The 19,470-nt window shown below is 40.4% G+C and overlaps 1 protein-coding gene across 2 annotated transcripts in view; it reads left to right on the top strand.

The window, feature by feature from the left end:
- foxo6b (forkhead box O6 b) overlaps positions 1-16,165 on the top strand; it is a 32,497-nt gene extending 16,332 nt beyond the window's left edge. The window contains exon 2 of one of the 2 annotated variants that reach the window (XM_084423639.1): positions 11,198-16,165. In XM_084423639.1, coding sequence (XP_084279765.1) covers positions 11,198-12,895 — 1,698 coding nt within the window. In that variant the 3' untranslated portion in view covers positions 12,896-16,165. The remainder of the gene's footprint in view (positions 1-11,197) is intronic. The other variant, XM_084423640.1, reaches the window with a different exon arrangement.
- The last annotated feature ends 3,305 nt before the right edge of the window (positions 16,166-19,470 follow it).

Genomic DNA, 19,470 nt, shown 5'->3' on the forward strand with positions numbered 1-19,470 from the left:
CGTTCAGCACGCTGGAGTGTTCGCTTTGAACAATTAGAGGTAGTTTTGCGGCCATCTTGTGCAGTCGCCGGCGGACTAGCACAATAGGACGCGGTGCGGTAAGCCGCCGAGCCGTTTCATGGGAAAGAGCGCCTGAAAATGGCGCTCCGGAAGGCGTCCTCGCTCAGTCTCTTTACAAGCGCCCCTTTTATTTTCCCTCTTTCGAACTCTATCAATTTTCCCAGCACATTCTCTCCTCTGGTTTTGTGGTTTGTCTGCCACCCCTCCTCCATTGCTACCCTGCTTGCTGTGCTCTTTATAAAGTCTTTCTCTTTCAACATCATACCCATAACCCCTTTTACACCCCCAACACACCCTCACACGCACTCCGACTCTCCTACATTCAATTCCCTGTCTTCCTTTCTTTCTTTCTCTGCCTACTATGGTCAGGTCTCATGGGGAAAGACAGTTGGCAGGAAGCAGGCTTGCTGCCATAGCAACAGGATCACTCCCTCTCCCACAGGTCTCCTTAGCAACCGGTAGCTTGGCATTGTTGTAATGAGCGGACCCTATGTGCCAGGCTAACAGAGCACAAGTGTGTGTGTGTGTTTGTGTGTGTGTGTGTGTGTGTGTGTGTGTGTGTGCGTGTGCGCGCATGCATGTACGTAACCGAGCGCATATTTATGTGCTATGTCCCCAAGATGTTTTTGGGGAGTTAATACTGAGCACCAAATCTGTTTTGTGTATTTTTGTCCTTTGACACGAAATTGAGTATTAAAGGATACATCTTAAACGCATTAATGTAGCAGGTTTTAATTAACAATCATGTGACCAGGTGCTTCCCAATCTGTTTGGGGTTTGATTAAAGCGATCAGCTCATTCCACGCCCTGCAACCGAAATAATCGATGCGTGACTTAATTAATGATTTACTAATTAATTGTGCATGCTCTGCCTGGAACAGAGGATGACTTTGTCAGTCATAGTTGTTCATGCTTGTGTTTTTGCTTGCGGAGAAAGCGACAACACAAAAGACTTCAAAAAATGTGAATCAGTAGCCTACTTCCTACATTTACTCACTGTTATTTACCTTTTTAGTCGAGTCAAAAAACTAATTATTTAATTTTTGTTGTTATTCTAATGTAGTTCTTTTACTTATGCATCAAGGCCAACACTGTAAAAATCATCATTTTTATCTTATATTTTCAGTAAAAAAAACTTAAATACAATTAGGCTACTATAATCCAGATTATAATATTAATACATTTTTCTAACTTTTTTAATATTTTAAGTATAAAAAAATTTGGTTAGATTTGTGCTTAAAACAAAAAAGAAAAAACATTGCCAACGGGGTAAGCAAAGTAAGTCTTCAAATCTTACGCAATTTTTGCTTCTCATGTGAATTTATCTTGCTTTAAGGATGTTTTGATCATTTTAATGGAAAACAAGACACAAATACTAACTAATAAAATAACTATATGTAGTGTCTAAATGATTGAAAATGATTTTATGTTGTTTTTATCTCAGCAAAGCTTATACCACGACAAGAAGTGTGCATCTGTGCATAAGACCCAGGTGTAAGACGTTTCTTCTGAGTCTGTGCGATCTCCCACAGGTGTCTGTACTCTCCACCTGTTGTGTGAAAGCTTAGCTAGGGACCGTCATCATTTCAGGCTGACGCTGCTCTTAGCGCTGCCCCAGTCTGGGCTGTGTGCCACGCGACGACCGGGCAAACGTATGCCAGGGGGCGGCTGTGCTATGCCGTGCCCCTGCTACGCAATGGCGAAGAACTGGCTTTTGTGCCCCGAAGGTCTGGTCAGCTCTGGCATGCAGGGCGGATTTTCCGATACCCTGCACCGCTCTCAGATGCTCCTTAATCTGCCTGCTCTATTTTTAAACCTCCCTCCCCTCTTTTTGCTCTATCTGTCCATCCTTCACTTCCTCCTACTCTCCCTCCCTCCCTCAGGCTCTCCCCGTTCCCAGGGAACTTGGCCCGGCTCGCCCAGCAGCTCCAATTAGAGCTCGGTCCTAGGGGATGGAGCACACTAGCTGGCTGCTCCCACCTACAGGCCCCCAGGGGCCCCGGCTCATTTTCCGTGCCCAGTCTACCTCTCTCAGGTTAGGCTAAAGCTCCAGACGCAGTCCCTCCCTCCCACCCTGATCCCTCTGGTGAGCGGGCATTCCACAGGGAAGCAAGCGGTGAGAGAGGCCTTCTGTCGCGTTGGCTGTAATGATGACAGTGCTCTGTTTTTTAGGTAATTTAGGTAATTTGTTGATTTGAAGACAAAACATTAAATATTCAGCCAAAAAGTAAAATTCTGTTATTTACTGACACTTATGCTATCCGGTTTTCCATGGACCACCAACGGCGAATTTTCGAGGGATTGATACAAAGCTCTTTTCCATATCAGAACATTGTGTAGAAACCAGTGATCATATCGGAAAATCTCTACTGCAGCTTTCAAGTAGCATGCAACTGTCCACATATTTAAACTGGCTCATCAATATCAGTTTTGACATGCAAACAACCAGTGGGGTTTTAGGAATAAAGATATATATTTGAAATTAACACCTGCCAAATGCGGGTAAAAATCTACTGTGGCGGTTAACACTGTCAAATCACTAGCCAATTTGGCGGTTTACTTATTATGTTTACTTTCTTTGCTGGGGAAGTTCGTGAAAGCCAAATCTGCACAGATTTATTCATCATGTTATATTAAATACAGCGTATTGCACAAAATCTGCGCATATATGGCTTACTTGAACATACACGTCACTGCACAATAAATGACGGCACGCTTGTTCATTTTCACTGAAGCAATAGCGAAGATTAAAAAGCATTTGGTTAACAGAAAATACATTGTTATTTTCTAACATCCTATATTTTTTTATGTTCTTTGTACTGTTTTGATCTGTCCACCTAAAATACATTTTTGGTGATGAGGATGAAAGAGGAAAGGATGAGATGGCAAAATGACAGAATTTTGTTTGAATAAGAAAGAAATGTATTAAATCCAAATTTTATAATATATATAGAGTATATAATTTTTTTTTTTTTTTTTTGGCTAGTAGAAGTTCTGAATGGCCGGTAACTTAAAAATTTTGTAGCCATATTGGCCAGTGAGTGAAAAAGTTTATTTCAAACCCTGATCATATATATCAAAAGATTCTAAATGTTGCATGTCAGTCATATGGAGACCTTTAATGGTGTTTTCTAACAGCTGTTAATGGAACAACATGTGGGCACCGAAATAAAGATTCAAATTTTTGGGTGAACTAATAGAACAGCACAAGCACTCTCAAATTAAAACATAAAATACATTCTGTATTAACCAGAAATAATGTTGTTAGCATCATTTCCATATATTAGGACTGTTATTAGTCACATTACCCACACCTTTCCCTGCTCTTCACCATTTCCATTAATCGCCTGTGAGTTCTTTCTTTTCCCCCAAACAGCCGAGCACCGCCCGTGACATCACTCACAGGAAGTGCATCTTTAGCGTTGGCTAATTTCCATCGATTGCCTCCAGACAGGCTTAGCAGACGCGCCCTGTTCCCACACAGAACTCTCATTTTAAGTCTCCTCGCCTGCAGGAGTCCTCTCTCGCTCTCTCCCGCTCGCACAATGAATGCAGTCAGCGCTTTTATCTCCTACCCCACTTGTGCTTATTATCAAATAAATGCGAGGCAGAGAGATACCCATTGACAGTAGCATGCATAATGACTGCTGGCTGTGTGAAATGGATTAATAAATAATGGGTGAACGCGGCTGAAAACAGCTTTTCCAGTCCTGCGAGCGCACAAGAATGCTCGACAGAACAATCCCCCAACACACGAGCCGTGCGTTCCGAACCGCGTCGAATAGAACACTGGGCAGAATGTAAAACAGAACACTGTCTTGAATACTCGGAGGAGTCTGCTCAGTAAATTAGAACGCTTCTTAAAATGAGAAACAGATCGCTTGGCAAATGCTACATGGAATAGTTCGCTAAAACTTTGAGGAAGATAGCATCTTAAGCATTGTCTTTTCTTTTGACTGAAATGTAGGCACTACCATACCGGTGGCCTTTTGTTCTGCTCAGAAATTGAGTGAAATCTTAGGCACTTAGTGATTTATGGGACCTTGAAAAATGAACTGTGATCCTTCTAAATCTCATTCATTGCCCATAGTGAAGTTGATCCTAGGGCCCTAATCCAAGGCATACATCAATGAATAGTGAACTGAAACACAGTATCATAGCATAATTTGATGAAAGCTCTTTTTTGGATCCACTTTGAATGGATCATACCGTGGGTATTCATCAGTGAGTGCTTTTGGGAGATTATCTGACTAGGGATCTTACTTTTTCAGATTTGTTTATATGACATCTTTGTTCACCCTCTTTTAAAACTTTTTATTTTTGGCTTTAACACTTATATTACTCTTGTATTTACTTAAATTTTTCTCTCTGGATACAAACACAATTTCTCTCAGATTTTTTCCAAGGCTTTGTGTGTAAATCTAACCACTAACAAACCACTGTGTTAATGTAAGTGTTGAAACCATCTCTTTCTCGCTGTATGATATTTTGTTTTTGGTGTGTCAGGGCAATTGTTAAGGCTAAACTTTCCATGTAAAAGCAGCATTTTTTTTTATGACTTGTCGTGGGCAGATGTGCCTAACACGAAAACAAGAGGGCAGAGGCGACCAATGGCGCCAGGCGGTCAAATGTGTAATGATCTCGGCTCATAAACCTCAATTTAACAAAAAACATTAAAAAAAAAAAAGATTCTTAAATTGCGAACAATGTCAAATAGTTGCCCCTTTCTAAAAATAGGGTACAAAGTAATTCTTGAAACTATAAAAAATTGAGTCAGTTGTTTTATTATTTTCTGTTATAAATATTCCAGAATGAGTTACACAGTTACAAGTAACAAGTTATTTTAAGCCCAATGTTGGTTTGTTGTTATTAATGAACCAAAGTTTACCCTATCTGTGTGTAACCGGTGGCTCGTGACACCCAGTGTGATGTGCAGCCGGCGACACCAGTTATGAAACTTTAACTCTGCGTTGTGTAGCTTTGTGGTTGTTGGAAATCAGACACGGGAGACAGCAGGCAGCAGTTTCGCTGGATATTGTAATCCCGATAATTAACACAAATAAAAGTAGCCTCTTTTAATGAATTGCCTTTGTTCTCTCTCTTGAATGCAGTTAACAATGCAAAAGGGCAAAATAGGATCATGAAACTTAAATTGAGTAGCCTACAGAAAAATTACAATAAACAAGAAAATACAACAGAAAAAACATACCTGATAATTAACACAAATAAAAGCAGCCTCTTTGAGTAAATTGCCCTTGTTCTCACTATACAAATATATATATATATTATGTATACATCACCATGTGCTTTCGCTTCCACATATTTAGGCCAAAGACAAAAATCTAACTCAAAAAGGGTAAAATGACAAAAACAGGTAGTAAAATAACATTATACACATGAATTGGACTGACAATATGGACATAAAAGCAATAATTACAATAAAGATTAAATAATATTATCAGAAACCTACCTCTTCAATGCAGTTAACAAAGAAAAAGGGAAGAGGAGGAGACAGAACAGGAAATTATGTTGGTTCGTGACATCATAACAATTTAAGGGGAAATTACACATTTCAATCAGGCAGGTATATCTAAAATAAAGTTTTTGTGTGAATTCTAAAAAAAAAACAATACATGTATTTAACAGTATAGTTTTTATACATGTTACATGTGGAATGAGCCAGTTCTTCAAGGAAGCATGAGTACCCTAAATTATGTAATGAAACTTTCAATTTGATCTCAATGCCAATTATTACACCCTTTATCACTCTTTCTCTGCACACCTCCTGCCCAGCCAACATATGATCCCTTCAATCCCTGTTACTTTGTTGCGTTCCAGGGGTTATAGTCAGCTAAGGGGCCGCCAGATTTAACCAGGATTAGCCCTAGATTTCTCTGGATTATGCAGGCTGGAGTGGGATTAAACCTGATTGCCAGATGTTTCCGGTTTGCCGGGCATATTTGAAAGTGTCTGTATATCATGTTATGTTTGAATGTATAGTGAGTTTGTGTTTGAACATTTCCACCACTAAGTTCTATTTGGAAGCTCAGCCTTCATGTGTGTATATGACTAGTTAATAATGCTTGTGATTAAAATCGTGGAGGTCACTGTCGGCCACTAGTAGACATTACTTGACTGTATCAGGTGGCAGTGAGCTTCCCTGTCTGCATTTGTAGTTGTTACAATTTGTTGCATTGCCAACATGCTTGTTGCTCACTTTATATTGCTAATTATCATTTACAATGAATGACTTCCAAGCTTTATTGTCACTACAAGTCTCTGTAAACCAAGTGACTTGTGACAATAAGTGTGAACCAGAATACACCAATGATGTTGAGGCATCACTAACCAGCTTACACTGTTATACCTCACGTTTCGTAGAGGGGTCGTCATTTCTGCAGCATACCACTGGGACATTTTGTAAGCTTTGGTAAGAAAGTATCATCTAAGTTAATTGTTGCAGATGTGACAGTGTGCAGAATAGTTGCAGAGAGTGTGTTTGTGTGTCTCAGAGAGAAAAAGCAGACGGCTACTTGGCTGGCCAGCAAATGACTCAGAGGCAGAAGAGCTTGAAGGTGTCCAGGTCAAATTCCCAACCACAGACCTGCTATTTATAACGCTCACCACAGGCCACACCACCACAGTAATTGTGACTTCATGAATAATCTGCTTTCATCAAACACCCGATGCTCTACCTCTTCCCCAATTTTAATGGAGCCACTAAGGGCAAAGAGTGGATCGTTTCACAGACTAAACGACAACGCTTGGCCTTTCAAGCCTGAGAGTTGTCATGTTTAAAAAATGCAAGCTTTCTACAACAAGCTCATGTGTAGACGGCTGTTTGGTGAGCTGATCTGTGGAGTGGCGGGGTGCTGGTAGCTACTGTGAAGTCATGCAGCTTATAGTTGACTTGCTAATCACTGTTCCTCTGAGACAGCTCAAGCGACGGTGTGACTGCTTATGATTGAAGCTCTCTTGCGAGTTGGGCGAGTCGTCTGACTGTCAGAGATGAAAGGCTGTTTGCAGTTTACCTGCAGCATCAAACGGCATCTGCCTCTCTCTTCCCCCCGCTTCTCGCACATAGCTCCTCTCTTCCCGTTTCCACAGTAGTCATGGTTACCCCTGCAACAGAGCGTGCTTTGCCGGAGCTGTCAGGGGCGTCGCGCTCAGATCACCTCGCACAGGTCGTTTCGGCACGCAGTTCCCACTCGTGACACCGTGCTTCAATTTGGCTTTGATTAAGTCGGCCCAGGAAGCATCTGGCTCTTTCACCAGCACGGGGGCTCGTGTAATTTGGCAGAATAACCGATGGAGAATAAAGCCCCTTCCTGGGGGGTGAGGGGACGTAAATACATCTTGCTTATCCAATTTCTCACCGCTCTGAAAGGGAGCGGCGCAAAAAGCAGCAAATCTGCCACTGGTGTTGGGAGAAGAATTAGCCCCTCAGGTGTGAGGTGACACTGAAACAGCACGCTCTCCAAGATTAGACTGCTTTACAGTCGATATCCAGCTGTAGTGTAAATTTTGCCAAGGTAATTGGCTCTTTTCAGCGACTGATATCTGACCACTCATGTGAGCGGTAATGGTTCTCAGAATCACTACGGAAAACAAGAGGCTGCTTTCCGTAAGGGGTGCGATGGGGGATTATGGAGTATAGATGGGCTGATAGACGCACTTGAAGCGTAATTGTATTGTGGATGACTGAGGGACAGGAAGTAGATTTATTTTGTCTTATTTGAATTGTTTTTTTTCAGTCAGAGCAGGTGAATGAAATTAGTGGTGTGATTTGTTGCGGGATGGAGAGCGAGTGAAAAGAGAGTGATAAACAGATGCGGGACACAGGGAAAGAGATGAATGAGTGTGAGAACGAGGGAATTTGAGTGAAGTAGGGTGTGAAAAGGCTATGTTGCTTTAAGAGGGATATATGGTGTCTGTTTGTAAGGAGTGAAGCTCGCACTACGAGTTGTGTGTACACATGTCAACACATTACATGGATTGCTGGTAATGTTGAGAATTTGATGGACAGATTATGGTTTTCCTGCTGAAGAAAGAGAAACTGAGAACTGAGTTCTTTGAATGATGCTTTCCTGACCCATTGTCAGGGATGGAAGATTATCCTGGGACCCATTCATTAGCCTATTCATTGCACCTGGGGAAAGGGGGTCAACCATAAATATTGTCCCAGGTCCCATACATTTTAGGCATGACCATGGTGTGAGCACAAGGGTGCTGTGACAAGAGCATGCAACATGGAGAAGCAGAACAGGGATTTGGCCCTGTTGCTTTTTTCAGGGATAGGTAGGAACATGCTGTTCCAGTCTTTTCTGAGTATTGATGCTTTACTGTCTCAGAGTTGTTGGCCTCATTCTTTTTGTATGTCTTTCTTACCTTATGATGTCCTGTAAGCCTAGTGCATCATTCTCTCCAGCTAATCAAAAAATAGCTATTTTCAAAGGAATCCATTCCAACCTCAGTAGAAACATAATCAATAAAAACGTTTGATTGCAACAGAATTTTATAACACGTAAACATTATTTAATAAATATCTTTGAATTCTGCTATTCATGTGAAAAGGTAGTGGATAACATGGAGTGCAATCTTTACTCTGAAATAATGAAGCTATAAGGTATGGGAGACCTTGCTATGTTGTGAATATATGAATTGCATGAATAGACATGATGCACAGCGGAATGTTTTGAGAAAAGCATTTGCTGTGACTTTTTATAAATGTGACTGACTTTGTTTACAATATTGCACAGCCTTGAGCGTCTTATTGGTTTATTAAACTGCATAATAAAATTAAATCCACATAATTTCATTAAAATTGTATTTATTAAATCCAGAAGACATAGTCATGTGAAATAACAGAGATTAATAAAGGGCTTCTGTAAGTTCTGTGCAGTAATATACACAACAGCTATGTGAACAAGTGTTTCATCATAGTTGCTATATTGCACTGCTGGAACAATGTATTGACCAATTCACATCCGAGACAGTAACTATCATTTACATTATTGACTCCATTGTTGTTGTACACCAAATAAAAAGATGCATTTCTCTGCTGCATCTGTATCACTAAAGTCTTTCTCTCTCTCTGGTTTTTGTTTCCTTTGTCTGGTGCTTCTCCAGGATCGCTAGTGTGCCAAAATCACGCCTCGTTCTCGCTTTCTCGTCTCACTCTCTGGCTTTCCCTCATATTTCCCCAAGACTGCAATCGATAGAGGCGTCTGTGATCAGGTTGCCACGTGTGATTCATTTGGGTAACCTTGACTACGGTTTGATGTGCGTGTGGACTTGGCTTGGCTAGCTGCAGCGTGAGTCAGAGAAAGCGTGTGCCGTGCAGGAGCTGGTCTGCTTACAGTATTGATTTGCCTGAGCAGCCAAGAGGGGTTTCACCTCTTCCTGCAATGAGTTTTTATAGGAACTTGTATAATTCTTGTGAGAATACCTGTTGATTTGAACAATGCTTTTGAATACACCTTAAAAAAAAAAAAAAAAAAACGTACTGTATATAGCCTACCATTAAAAATTTCTTAGAATAATATTTTTAATACACCATAGTTCAGGGGTCTTCAGCAGTGGGGGTGTCCAATTACTGTTTAATTTGTGCAAAAAGTGTAAATATATGCATTAAACAATGATTCTGTACATTGTCAATGATTACTTTGGCTCTGTAATGTATGTATCATAATAAATAGGGATGCACCGCTACCACTTTTTCCAGAACTAGGTAGATACCGATACTTACATTTTTGGTACTCATCGATACCAATACTGATACCTGTATTTTCACTGCATTTGTGATTTTTAAATATATTAAGTAGAGAATCCGGCATTATATGAATTATATTTGTTGATTTAATTTGTTTAGCAAAAATATATTTCCTTCAGTTATTTTCATGCTTAATTGCAAGTTAAAATGTATTGTACAAGCCTTTGTTACTTTCACTGTTCATTCTATTGCTCTATCATATTTTATCTGATAGCACAGCACATATTTAATAGCACAGTGCATATTTAGAGCTGCTTTTTACTGGCCTGATTGGGTAAGTGGTTCAAATGTTTAGATACCAGTGATACATCACAATTCTCTATTACAATTTTGATACTACAGAAAAAAACTAATTAATGTAGAATTGTTCATTTAAAACATTATTAAAGACAAGTAAACAGTCAATGACAAAACAAGAACAAATCATCCAATTACAATTAGCACAAATAAAATAAATTGAAAAAAGGTACAAATGAAATAAACAGTGCTTTTCAGGTTTTCAGGCATAGGTTTAACAGCAGTTTTCAGGTACAGATTTTTTTTTAGAAGTAATCAAATGTAAAATAACACAGCATAGTCTTCACTGTATAAATGAAATATGGACAAATCTTTATTAAAGTTACAAAAGTAATTTAGTCAAGAGCAGTGAGTGATTTATTTGTCCTTTGTTGTTTGATTAACATTAAAAACACAGCAGCAGGTTTATTAATCTGGTGTCCCTTTATGCATGCATGGATCCGAATGCATGGATCCAATATACTGTTACATATGCGTTTTATATTTGTGTTTACATTCACATTCAAAGGGATGTATGCTCGGCAAGCATGCGTGTCTGTGCCGTTGCACGCTCAATCCACTCAGTGTTTTGTATATCAGCTCGTGCACAGCAGCTATATAGGAGTAAATATTTCATTTGTTTAACATTCTATTAATTCAATACATTTAATTCATAGACATCCTTCTCTGATATATCCATTCTGTTCACTGTTTGCTTCTGCACTGTACTGTATATGCTGCATGGTATCGGGGCATTTGAATGAGTATGAGTACTAGTACACGAGCGCAGTATCGGGGTGTATTCCTATTATAAAGTATGTAAATATATGGTGCAGTATGTTATTATAGGTCAGGCCTAAAATGTAACACTACATTTAATTAGTTTATACAATACATAGTTTTAATATATGTTTAATATAACAGAGGCTCCCTGCTCAGTCTCTCTTATCTACCAGGGGGCATTAGCCTAAAAAAAGGGTGTTTAAATATCGTAATTTTCTACATAAGTTTAAGACACACAATACTACCAATCCTCAATTCAAAATCACTAATGCCTCAATCTTATTTCTTCCTGTTTTATATCTACAGAACTCCATCAGACACAACCTCTCCCTACATACTCGCTTCATCCGTGTTCAAAATGAGGGAACAGGAAAAAGTTCCTGGTGGATGCTTAACCCAGAGGGTGGAAAAATGGGTAAAGGACCCCGCAGACGAGCTGTTTCCATGGACAACGGAACTAAGTACCTGAAGAGCCGAGGCCGAGTCAGCAAGAAGAGAGTGGGAGCTGTGGGAATGGGCAGAGAGCTTGGAGGACCTGGAATACAAGGATCGCCGGAACATGGAAGCCCAGCGGGTAAGGGAGTAATGGGAGTTGGGGGTGAAGAGTTTGATGCCTGGACAGACCTCCACTCCAGAACAAGTTCCTCTGCTTCAACATTAAGTGGATGCTTGTCTCCTATTCTGGCTGAGACAGAACCTGATGAACCAGAGGAAGGAGGACTATCCTGCTCTGCCTCCCCACGACTATACCCTAGCCCCACCAGCACAAGATCTCCAGCCCTGGGAACAGGTGGACATTGTCCATCTGTCGAGCTCCCGCACCTAGCTGATCTAACTGGAGCCATCAGCTTGGAAGAGGGCTACTCTCAGCCTCTACCGCTTAAGCGCAATGGCTATCACTTTGGCCCTGGACCCAAAGGAGAGACCTCCTACTGTGGAACAGTCTATGGCCAACCATCCATGGGCATGCTTAGGCATCATACGCCTATGCAGACGATTCAGGAAAACAAGCCTACCAGCTTCCAGCGTGCCCTTAGGGCATACTCAGAGAACAATGCCCTTGAAAGTCTACTTGCTGGAGGGCCACAATACTGTGGTAAGGACATGGTTGTGGGGCAAGGAGGAGCGTCCCATTCACTTATGTCACAATCTAACAGCGCTGTGCACTCTCACGGCCACAATCAGAGCCACAATCACAGCCAGAATCACAATCATAATCCAGAGCATGGCCACAATCGCAATTCCAGTCAAAGCCTACACAATGGCCATGGAGTAACTCACGAGCAAAACCCAAGCCATCATCATAATCCCAATCAAGCTCATAATAAGCATCACCCAGGTCTTGACTACAATCACCACAAACACCACCGTGGCCATGACTATGTTCAGTCTCATGACCACAAACTCAATGCTAGTCCCAATCCCAACCACATGCACAATCACCTGCAACACAGCAACTCCAGACAACCAGACCTTTCTCCCAGGGTGAACAATGACATGTTGCAACCCTACAACCACAAATCACCCAGCCTTTATGGGTCACGAGCTCACCTCCCTTCCACTGCCCTGCCTCCTAACCCTGCCAGTGTCTTGGATGTACCCCAAGACCCCTGTCGCTTGGCTTCAGCCCCCCATCCTCGCCATCAGTCCTACCCAGGTTCCCACCTCCATCAGGGCATGACAGAACCCTGGCAGGGGTATTACCACCACACTTCACAGAATCCTAATTACCATGGCAACCACCAAGCTAACCATCACCAAGATCCTCACAACCGGTTGCAGTCTGAGCTGGAAATGGATGTGCACCAGAGCAGTCTGGATTGCGATGTTGAATCCATCCTCCTGAATGACTTCATGGACTCAACAGAAGGAATGGACTTTAACTTTGATGGGTCGCTATCACAGGGCGTTGGCATGGGAATGGGTTTGGGAATGGGGATGGGAATGGGGGTTTTTGCAGGACCTCAACAATCACACAACAGCCAGAGTTGGGTGCCTGGGTGAACTGTGGGGGCATTGAGAACCTACATATAGGCAAACATTCAACCATACAGCCTTCTGAAGGGCAGCAGGTCAAGTTGGGAACTCGAATGAACAAATTGACCAAGATTCCCTTTTGGTGATGTCAGATTCTGGAATTATCCCCTACCCATCCTCTTAAAATTAAGCCCCCCCACTCCATTTACCCTGCTGTGGAATAATGTCATAGCACCCTAACAGTCCTTTCTGTGGTTCATGTCCTTCGGTTTGTGCTCAATTCATCACTTTGAAGCACTTTACATCGCCATCCATTCCAATGCTGTAACGACCACCCCGCGACCTGGGAGGAATCACATTGTCCGCTGGCCTGGGTTTAATGTATGCAAACGACTTTGTTATCCTTCCTGAACAAAAAAGTAAATAAATAATTAAGCGTTGGTGTTGTTTTACTAAACATGAGTACAGGATTGAGCAGTTGCTATAGCTGTCTGAGTGTCTGTGCTGTCATTTGTGCATTTGTCAATGTGTGCGGGTGTATGAGCGTCTGAGTGTGGAGCAGCTTTTCATTGGTAAATGTACGCACCTCCTCCCAAGGAGGTCTATTGGATGTCCCTTTATTGTGGGCCAGGACAGTCATCCATCAGACACACTCTATTGATATTCAGCATATCCTTTTTAATCTCCAAAGTAATGCACCAGCTATGCATCATTGTTGCAAATAGAATGTGATGCTTGGAGTGCGCAGGGCTGTTTTTCCCCCGGACACACAACGGCTTAATGTGTTTTGGCGAAAGTGATGATTAAAGTCACTCTGAAGTAAGTGGGGGGCCGGGGGAGGGGGTATTAGAAAGAGGTAGGGAGGGCAGAGATAGAGAGATAAAGGGGGAAAAGGAGAAATGCAAATATTATCACTATGCCCCCTTCCTCTCCATTCTGTGAATTTATAAAGCTTTCCCTGTAATGAAATAAGGAACGATCCAACACTACCGCACATCCTGTGCAGAGCTCTTTCCTGGTTTACCTCGGCCTAGCTACTTACTACAGCCTTTCACTGTCTTCAGCCAATGCATTGGCTTTATTTTGGCTACAATAGCATTCTTCATTATCTGTCTGCAGTGTTACGCTAGGTAATCAATGATGATTGATCAAAATTGAATCTTTGTCAACCCTCATTAACTGTGTTAATTTAATACAGAGCTGAAATTTGGAAATTTATCCTTAATGAATTAAAGCTTGCCTAACTTGACTAAGTAACTATTTGATGGTAGCGCTACCTCAAGGTTGCAGAAAGAATCTGGTTTGAGGTCATAACTTTACAGAATGACAATTCCACCATCTTCCAGAGCTTTTGTGTCCTACACTAGTGAACTGCATGCTGATTAATTCAGTCAGCAAAGCAAAAAATGGGTGCTATCTTCTCTTTGCAGACTTCCTCTATCATATTGCCCTTATCCAGTGATCTCCAGACTCAAGTAATTAAGTGCAAGTGTGTATTTTCTCATTCTGAATGTAATGTAACACCAAGGATTCATAGGGAAAGACTCTAATTATACCATGGCTTGGTAAGGTTGAAGGAAACATATATGGCACATTTATGCATACATTGAAGATCCAAGTTCCAATATCCTATTATGGCCACTAGATAGGGGTGGACAAAGTAATGGAAACACCACATGGAATAGGACCAGTATGAATATAGCTACAAAGGAGAGTCTATTAATTTGATTGCCAATTACAAAACATGTCAGGTATAAAAGAGGCCTGACAGTTTGCACTTTGATATGAGACGTTTCGAAGCAACGTGAGACAACTAACAGGCTTTCAAAGCTGAATAGTCCGTACGTAAATTGCTGATGCATCCATGTCAAAAATTGCTAAATTATTTTGTTTTGTCAAGGGAGTCAGGATCAAAAATAATGATAGCATATGCCAAACATAGTAAAACTGCATTCGCAAAGACAAACAGAGGTCACAAGTCAGAGCTCTCTGAGGATAGAAAACGTACAAAGTACAGCATCACAAATTGAAGGCTATATGAAACAGCACCTCTCTGACAAAGTCTCCACAATAGGCATTTTCTCGAATTAGACTGTAAGCACTGTTCACACTGCAGTGTTTCATAATTACAGGATTATAATTGCTCCATGCACACTACTAAACAAATTCAAGAGTGGTTTCATGGCTGCTAGGATAAAGTCCCTCTCCATGGCCAATCACCAAATCGGAACATTCTTGAATTTATAAAGTTCTGGAGCACAAAGAGTAGATTCCACCTCCTTCATTATTAAATAATTGGAGAAGTCTTTTCCTTTAGAACTCCAACAAGTACTGAATTTGTGGAAGAACTCTTATTATGTCTTCAATATTTATATTGTGTTTAGTGTTTCAGGTTATTTTGTCCACTCTTTGTCTCTTTATTTGCTTTTGTCTACCATTATTGATGTTGCGTACTGCCAGGTGCTTTCTCCACAGATACATGACTTGGATGCAGCTTTTTGTTCTGCTTAAATTTTGATGAGGAAAAACATACATGGAGAGAGAAATAGAGAGGGCGGTTAAAAAAGATAAAGGAAGCTGACAGAGAGTGAGTTGAAAAGGACGGCACTAGGTTGCTTGAAAGAAAAAGATAGAGATGGTGTGTGTATGCATGAGAGAGAGAGCCTGTCAGAGTAGCTTCTCTCAGCAGAGCTGTTTGAATCAGGCCAAATGTCAAGTGGCTCTCTACAGTGTTTCTCACACAGCCCGATCAGATAGCCATCCGTCTTTCTCACTGTCTCTCTTTTCTGCCAAGGACAATGAGCCCTGTCTTTATCCGCTTTCATTCCCATCTTTATGTTCTTTTCGAGGTGGCCAGGAATCTGTTGTTATCCAACTGTGATTTTGATTGCTGGCCCACGTCTGCTTCAGTGCTCAGCTTCATATGTGTGTGAGAGTGTGTATGTGTGTGTGTGGAGCACAGTGACGTACCTGATATGATATGAAAATGAATTGAAATTGTGCCCTGGTATTTACAATGCCTGGCTATTCATAATATAATATGCACAGTTTATATTTATTGGATATAAAGTTGGGCTTGTGGATGACGGTATGGAGCTCCTGTATCTCATTTATCTATATTACAAGATCATGATTCTATTACAGTTCATTTCTGTTTCATGCTGTACAAAAATCTGTATTGAGAAAATTGTATAATATTTTTTGACAAGCAAATATCAGTTTTATTTCTTTTTTTAAATGATGTATCTGCTCATCTTGTGGCCTGTAAAATAAAACAAAAGAGAACTTGGAAAAACTTGAACGCCTTTTTCTGCCTGAATGTGTAAAGAATCATGAGTAAGAAAAGAAAAATCACAAATGAGAAATCTTTAATGTCTCAGTTGTTTATTTTAGACAATAATGCACTTAAAGTCTGTGAACCAGAAGTTGTGAACGACTTTACAATATTGTGACATTTTCGAGTGAAACTGAATGAGAATAAATAGAGGGCGGAGCTTGATTTTAGCTTACCTCCTCATCATAATCTGGTTCACAGCAGACTGACAATTGGAGAGGAGTGGTTAAGGGTGTTCTGCCCAAGTGGTACAACTTACGTCATCAGAGAAGGAACGCCATTCCAAGCAATTTTTTTGATTTTGACTAAGGATTACAAAGACAAAAGAAACTTCACCATGGGTAATGTGCTAACAAAGTAAATAGGGTCAATTTTGATTTCATGCGGACATCAAATGGAGATTTTTTCCTCTCAAGTTTTAGAAGAGATCTGAACAAAGTCTCAAACTGTGCTTAGATTTGCCAAGTCTTCGAAAGTCTTCGATTTCAATTTGAACTATAGGGTTTTGCACCTACATTAATTTATGTCTCTCTAATTATTATCTTTATTATCCAATTATCTCTATTTTATCCCTGTACGCTTACTGTATGTCAACAAATTTCTCATTGATAATTATTTTATTATTATTATTATTTAGGCGAAAAAAGTCATTTTAGAGAGACATCTGAGGCAAAGTAGATATTCGAGAAAACATAACTGAGAATTCAATTAAGTCTCCTGAACTATAAGAGCAATAACATTTTTCCTCTGGGATGCAGTGGAGGTCAGTGAGAATTATGCTCATTCTGTGTGTTTCCATGTGTGTCATGGGAATTGAATACAGTTACAACACAAAATGTAGTTCATATTCAGAATCAGCTAAATCAGTAGCTGCATTCCTGCCGTTACTGCCCACATAGGCAGCTGCCTTTTAAGGTGACATTACCGATTTGAAATGCTTTACACAGGCAGCAACTCCATACAAAAATGGCTCCTCACACAAATCGCATTGATTTCAGTAGTTTGACATTAGCATGTTGCTAAGCTAACAGCACAATTCTGTAATTACCATAAAAATGCATAAAACACAAATATTGTGGAGAAAAATACACTTAATTACATTTAATTACACATAATTGTTTGTATTGATACTTTTCAGTACAGAATAAAATATACATTTATTTAGAATTTACATTGGTCATTTACTCTGCCCTCATGAAATTTAGTTTTCGGGATTCCCTTTCCACAAAGGATACATGTAATGTTGCCTTAGAATTTGGCTAAAATGACATAGTCCTAATTATACTGCCTACCTTTTGGAACAGCCTTCATATTGGAAGCACATTTATGATGTAGGCAGTTCACTAGGTTTTGTATGCCATAATGTAAAAGTGCATTAATTAGTATGTGTGTGTGTGTGTGTGTGTGTGTGTGTGTGTGTGTGTGTGTGTGTGTGTGATAAGGCTCGTTAACACCCCTGATGCTATTCCACAGCTGTCCTTGTCCCTATGGAAGCATTCTCACTGAGGGAATGCCGGCATCTGCAGTGCCATACTGTTCCACATCTTTCTCTGAGATTCACACACACACATACACACACACACATTGCTGCTCGTCTAATTGACTCCGCTCATCTCTGGCTCTGCCTCGCCTCCACAGGCGACCGTGCGTGAGCGAGAAACGGACAGCTGAGTCGTGAGAGAAAAGAGAGAAAAGAGAGAGGGAAACGGTTCTGGAAACACATGCTCTCTCTGAACATGACTCCTCCCCTCTGCCATTGGGAAAATGATAACCATAAAACAGATTATTTTAATTTAACTTTAAAGGAATAGTTTACCCATGAAAATTCTGTCATAATGATAATTAGATCATTAACCTCTTGTTGTTTCAAACCATACACTATGCACTCATGCACTCTGTAGGCCTACTCTACAATCTAGAATCTAGTGTATAAATGTTGTAAGGTTATTTTGTCATTTAACATCAGCCCCTCCCTCTCTGGTATGTAAGAAAAGCTGTGACATTTGAGTGCATGATATGTCCAACATTCCACACTTTGTTTTTCGGTTAATTAAGTGCATCATCTAGGTATTTATTATGGTGGCCGAGAGAGCTCAACGCGCTGCAACTGAAGAAAATACATGCAAATAGAGAAACACCCGCAAATTAAGAAAAGATCTTCATCAGTTTCACAACACATGTGTGCTCCAAATACTCACAACACAACCAAATACTGAAACGCGCTGCAAATAGCACAGACCACAACGGAAATGTTTCCAGGGGACCCCAAATAGCAAAGAAACTGGCTGGGACATGCTTATAGCTCAGTCTACTTTATTTTATTATATTTTATTATTAATATTAATTTTTTTTGCTAAACATACAGAGATGACATGTTTATGACATACAACTTTGTATACAATATACAAAATGTATTAGCAATATGTTCAATGCCATCAGAATACTAATGAGAAAAGAACAATGAGCTGAAAACTAAACTAAAATAAATAAATAAAAAAGAGAGAGAAAAACAGAGAGAAAGATATGAATCTGTACATCAGTTACATTGTACAAATGTTGTCATGTTATGTTTAAATAAGTTTCATAAGAAATGTTAGGTAATGCAGGGTCCAAATATGAGACGGCAAGTAGTTGAGACACTCACACACAGATATATAACGCAAATTTTAAAAACTTTTTTGCAACAGTTATGCTAAAAGCAATAGTAAGATATTTCTGGTAATTACAGCTATTCAGCTGATGGACACGTGCTGCGTTGTCATGGGAACATCCCAGGTAAAAATAATGAGGAAATTACGTCGTCTTTCGTTGCTCCCTTCATCAAGTGCGTTCCAAACGGCTACATAATGGCACACTAGTGCCCTGCTCACTCCAAAGTTCCCACTTCAAGGGCTCTGCCCTTTGAAGGGAGTAGGACATAGGGTTTTCACGAGCAATAAGCATGTCCCAGCCGGGTCCGTCACTTATTGGGGTCCCCTGGAAACATTTCCGTTGTGGTCTGTGCTATTTGGAGCGTGTTTCTGTATTTGGTTGTGTTGTGAACTTTTGCAGCAAGTTTCTGTATTTGGTTGTGTTGTGAGTATTTGGAGCACACATGTGTTGTGAAACTGATGAAAATGTTTTCTTAATTTGCGTGTTTTTCTATTTGCATCTGTTTTCTTAAGTTGCCGCGCGTTGAGCTCTCTCGGCCACCGTCTGTCAAGCTTCAAAAAGGACTATAAAACCACTATCAAAAAGCTTTAGTAGTCCAGATGACTTGTCCCAAAAT

Source organism: Rutilus rutilus (genome assembly GCF_951802725.1).
Source record: "Rutilus rutilus genome assembly, chromosome: 11".
In the NCBI taxonomy this organism is placed as follows: domain Eukaryota; kingdom Metazoa; phylum Chordata; class Actinopteri; order Cypriniformes; family Leuciscidae; genus Rutilus; species Rutilus rutilus.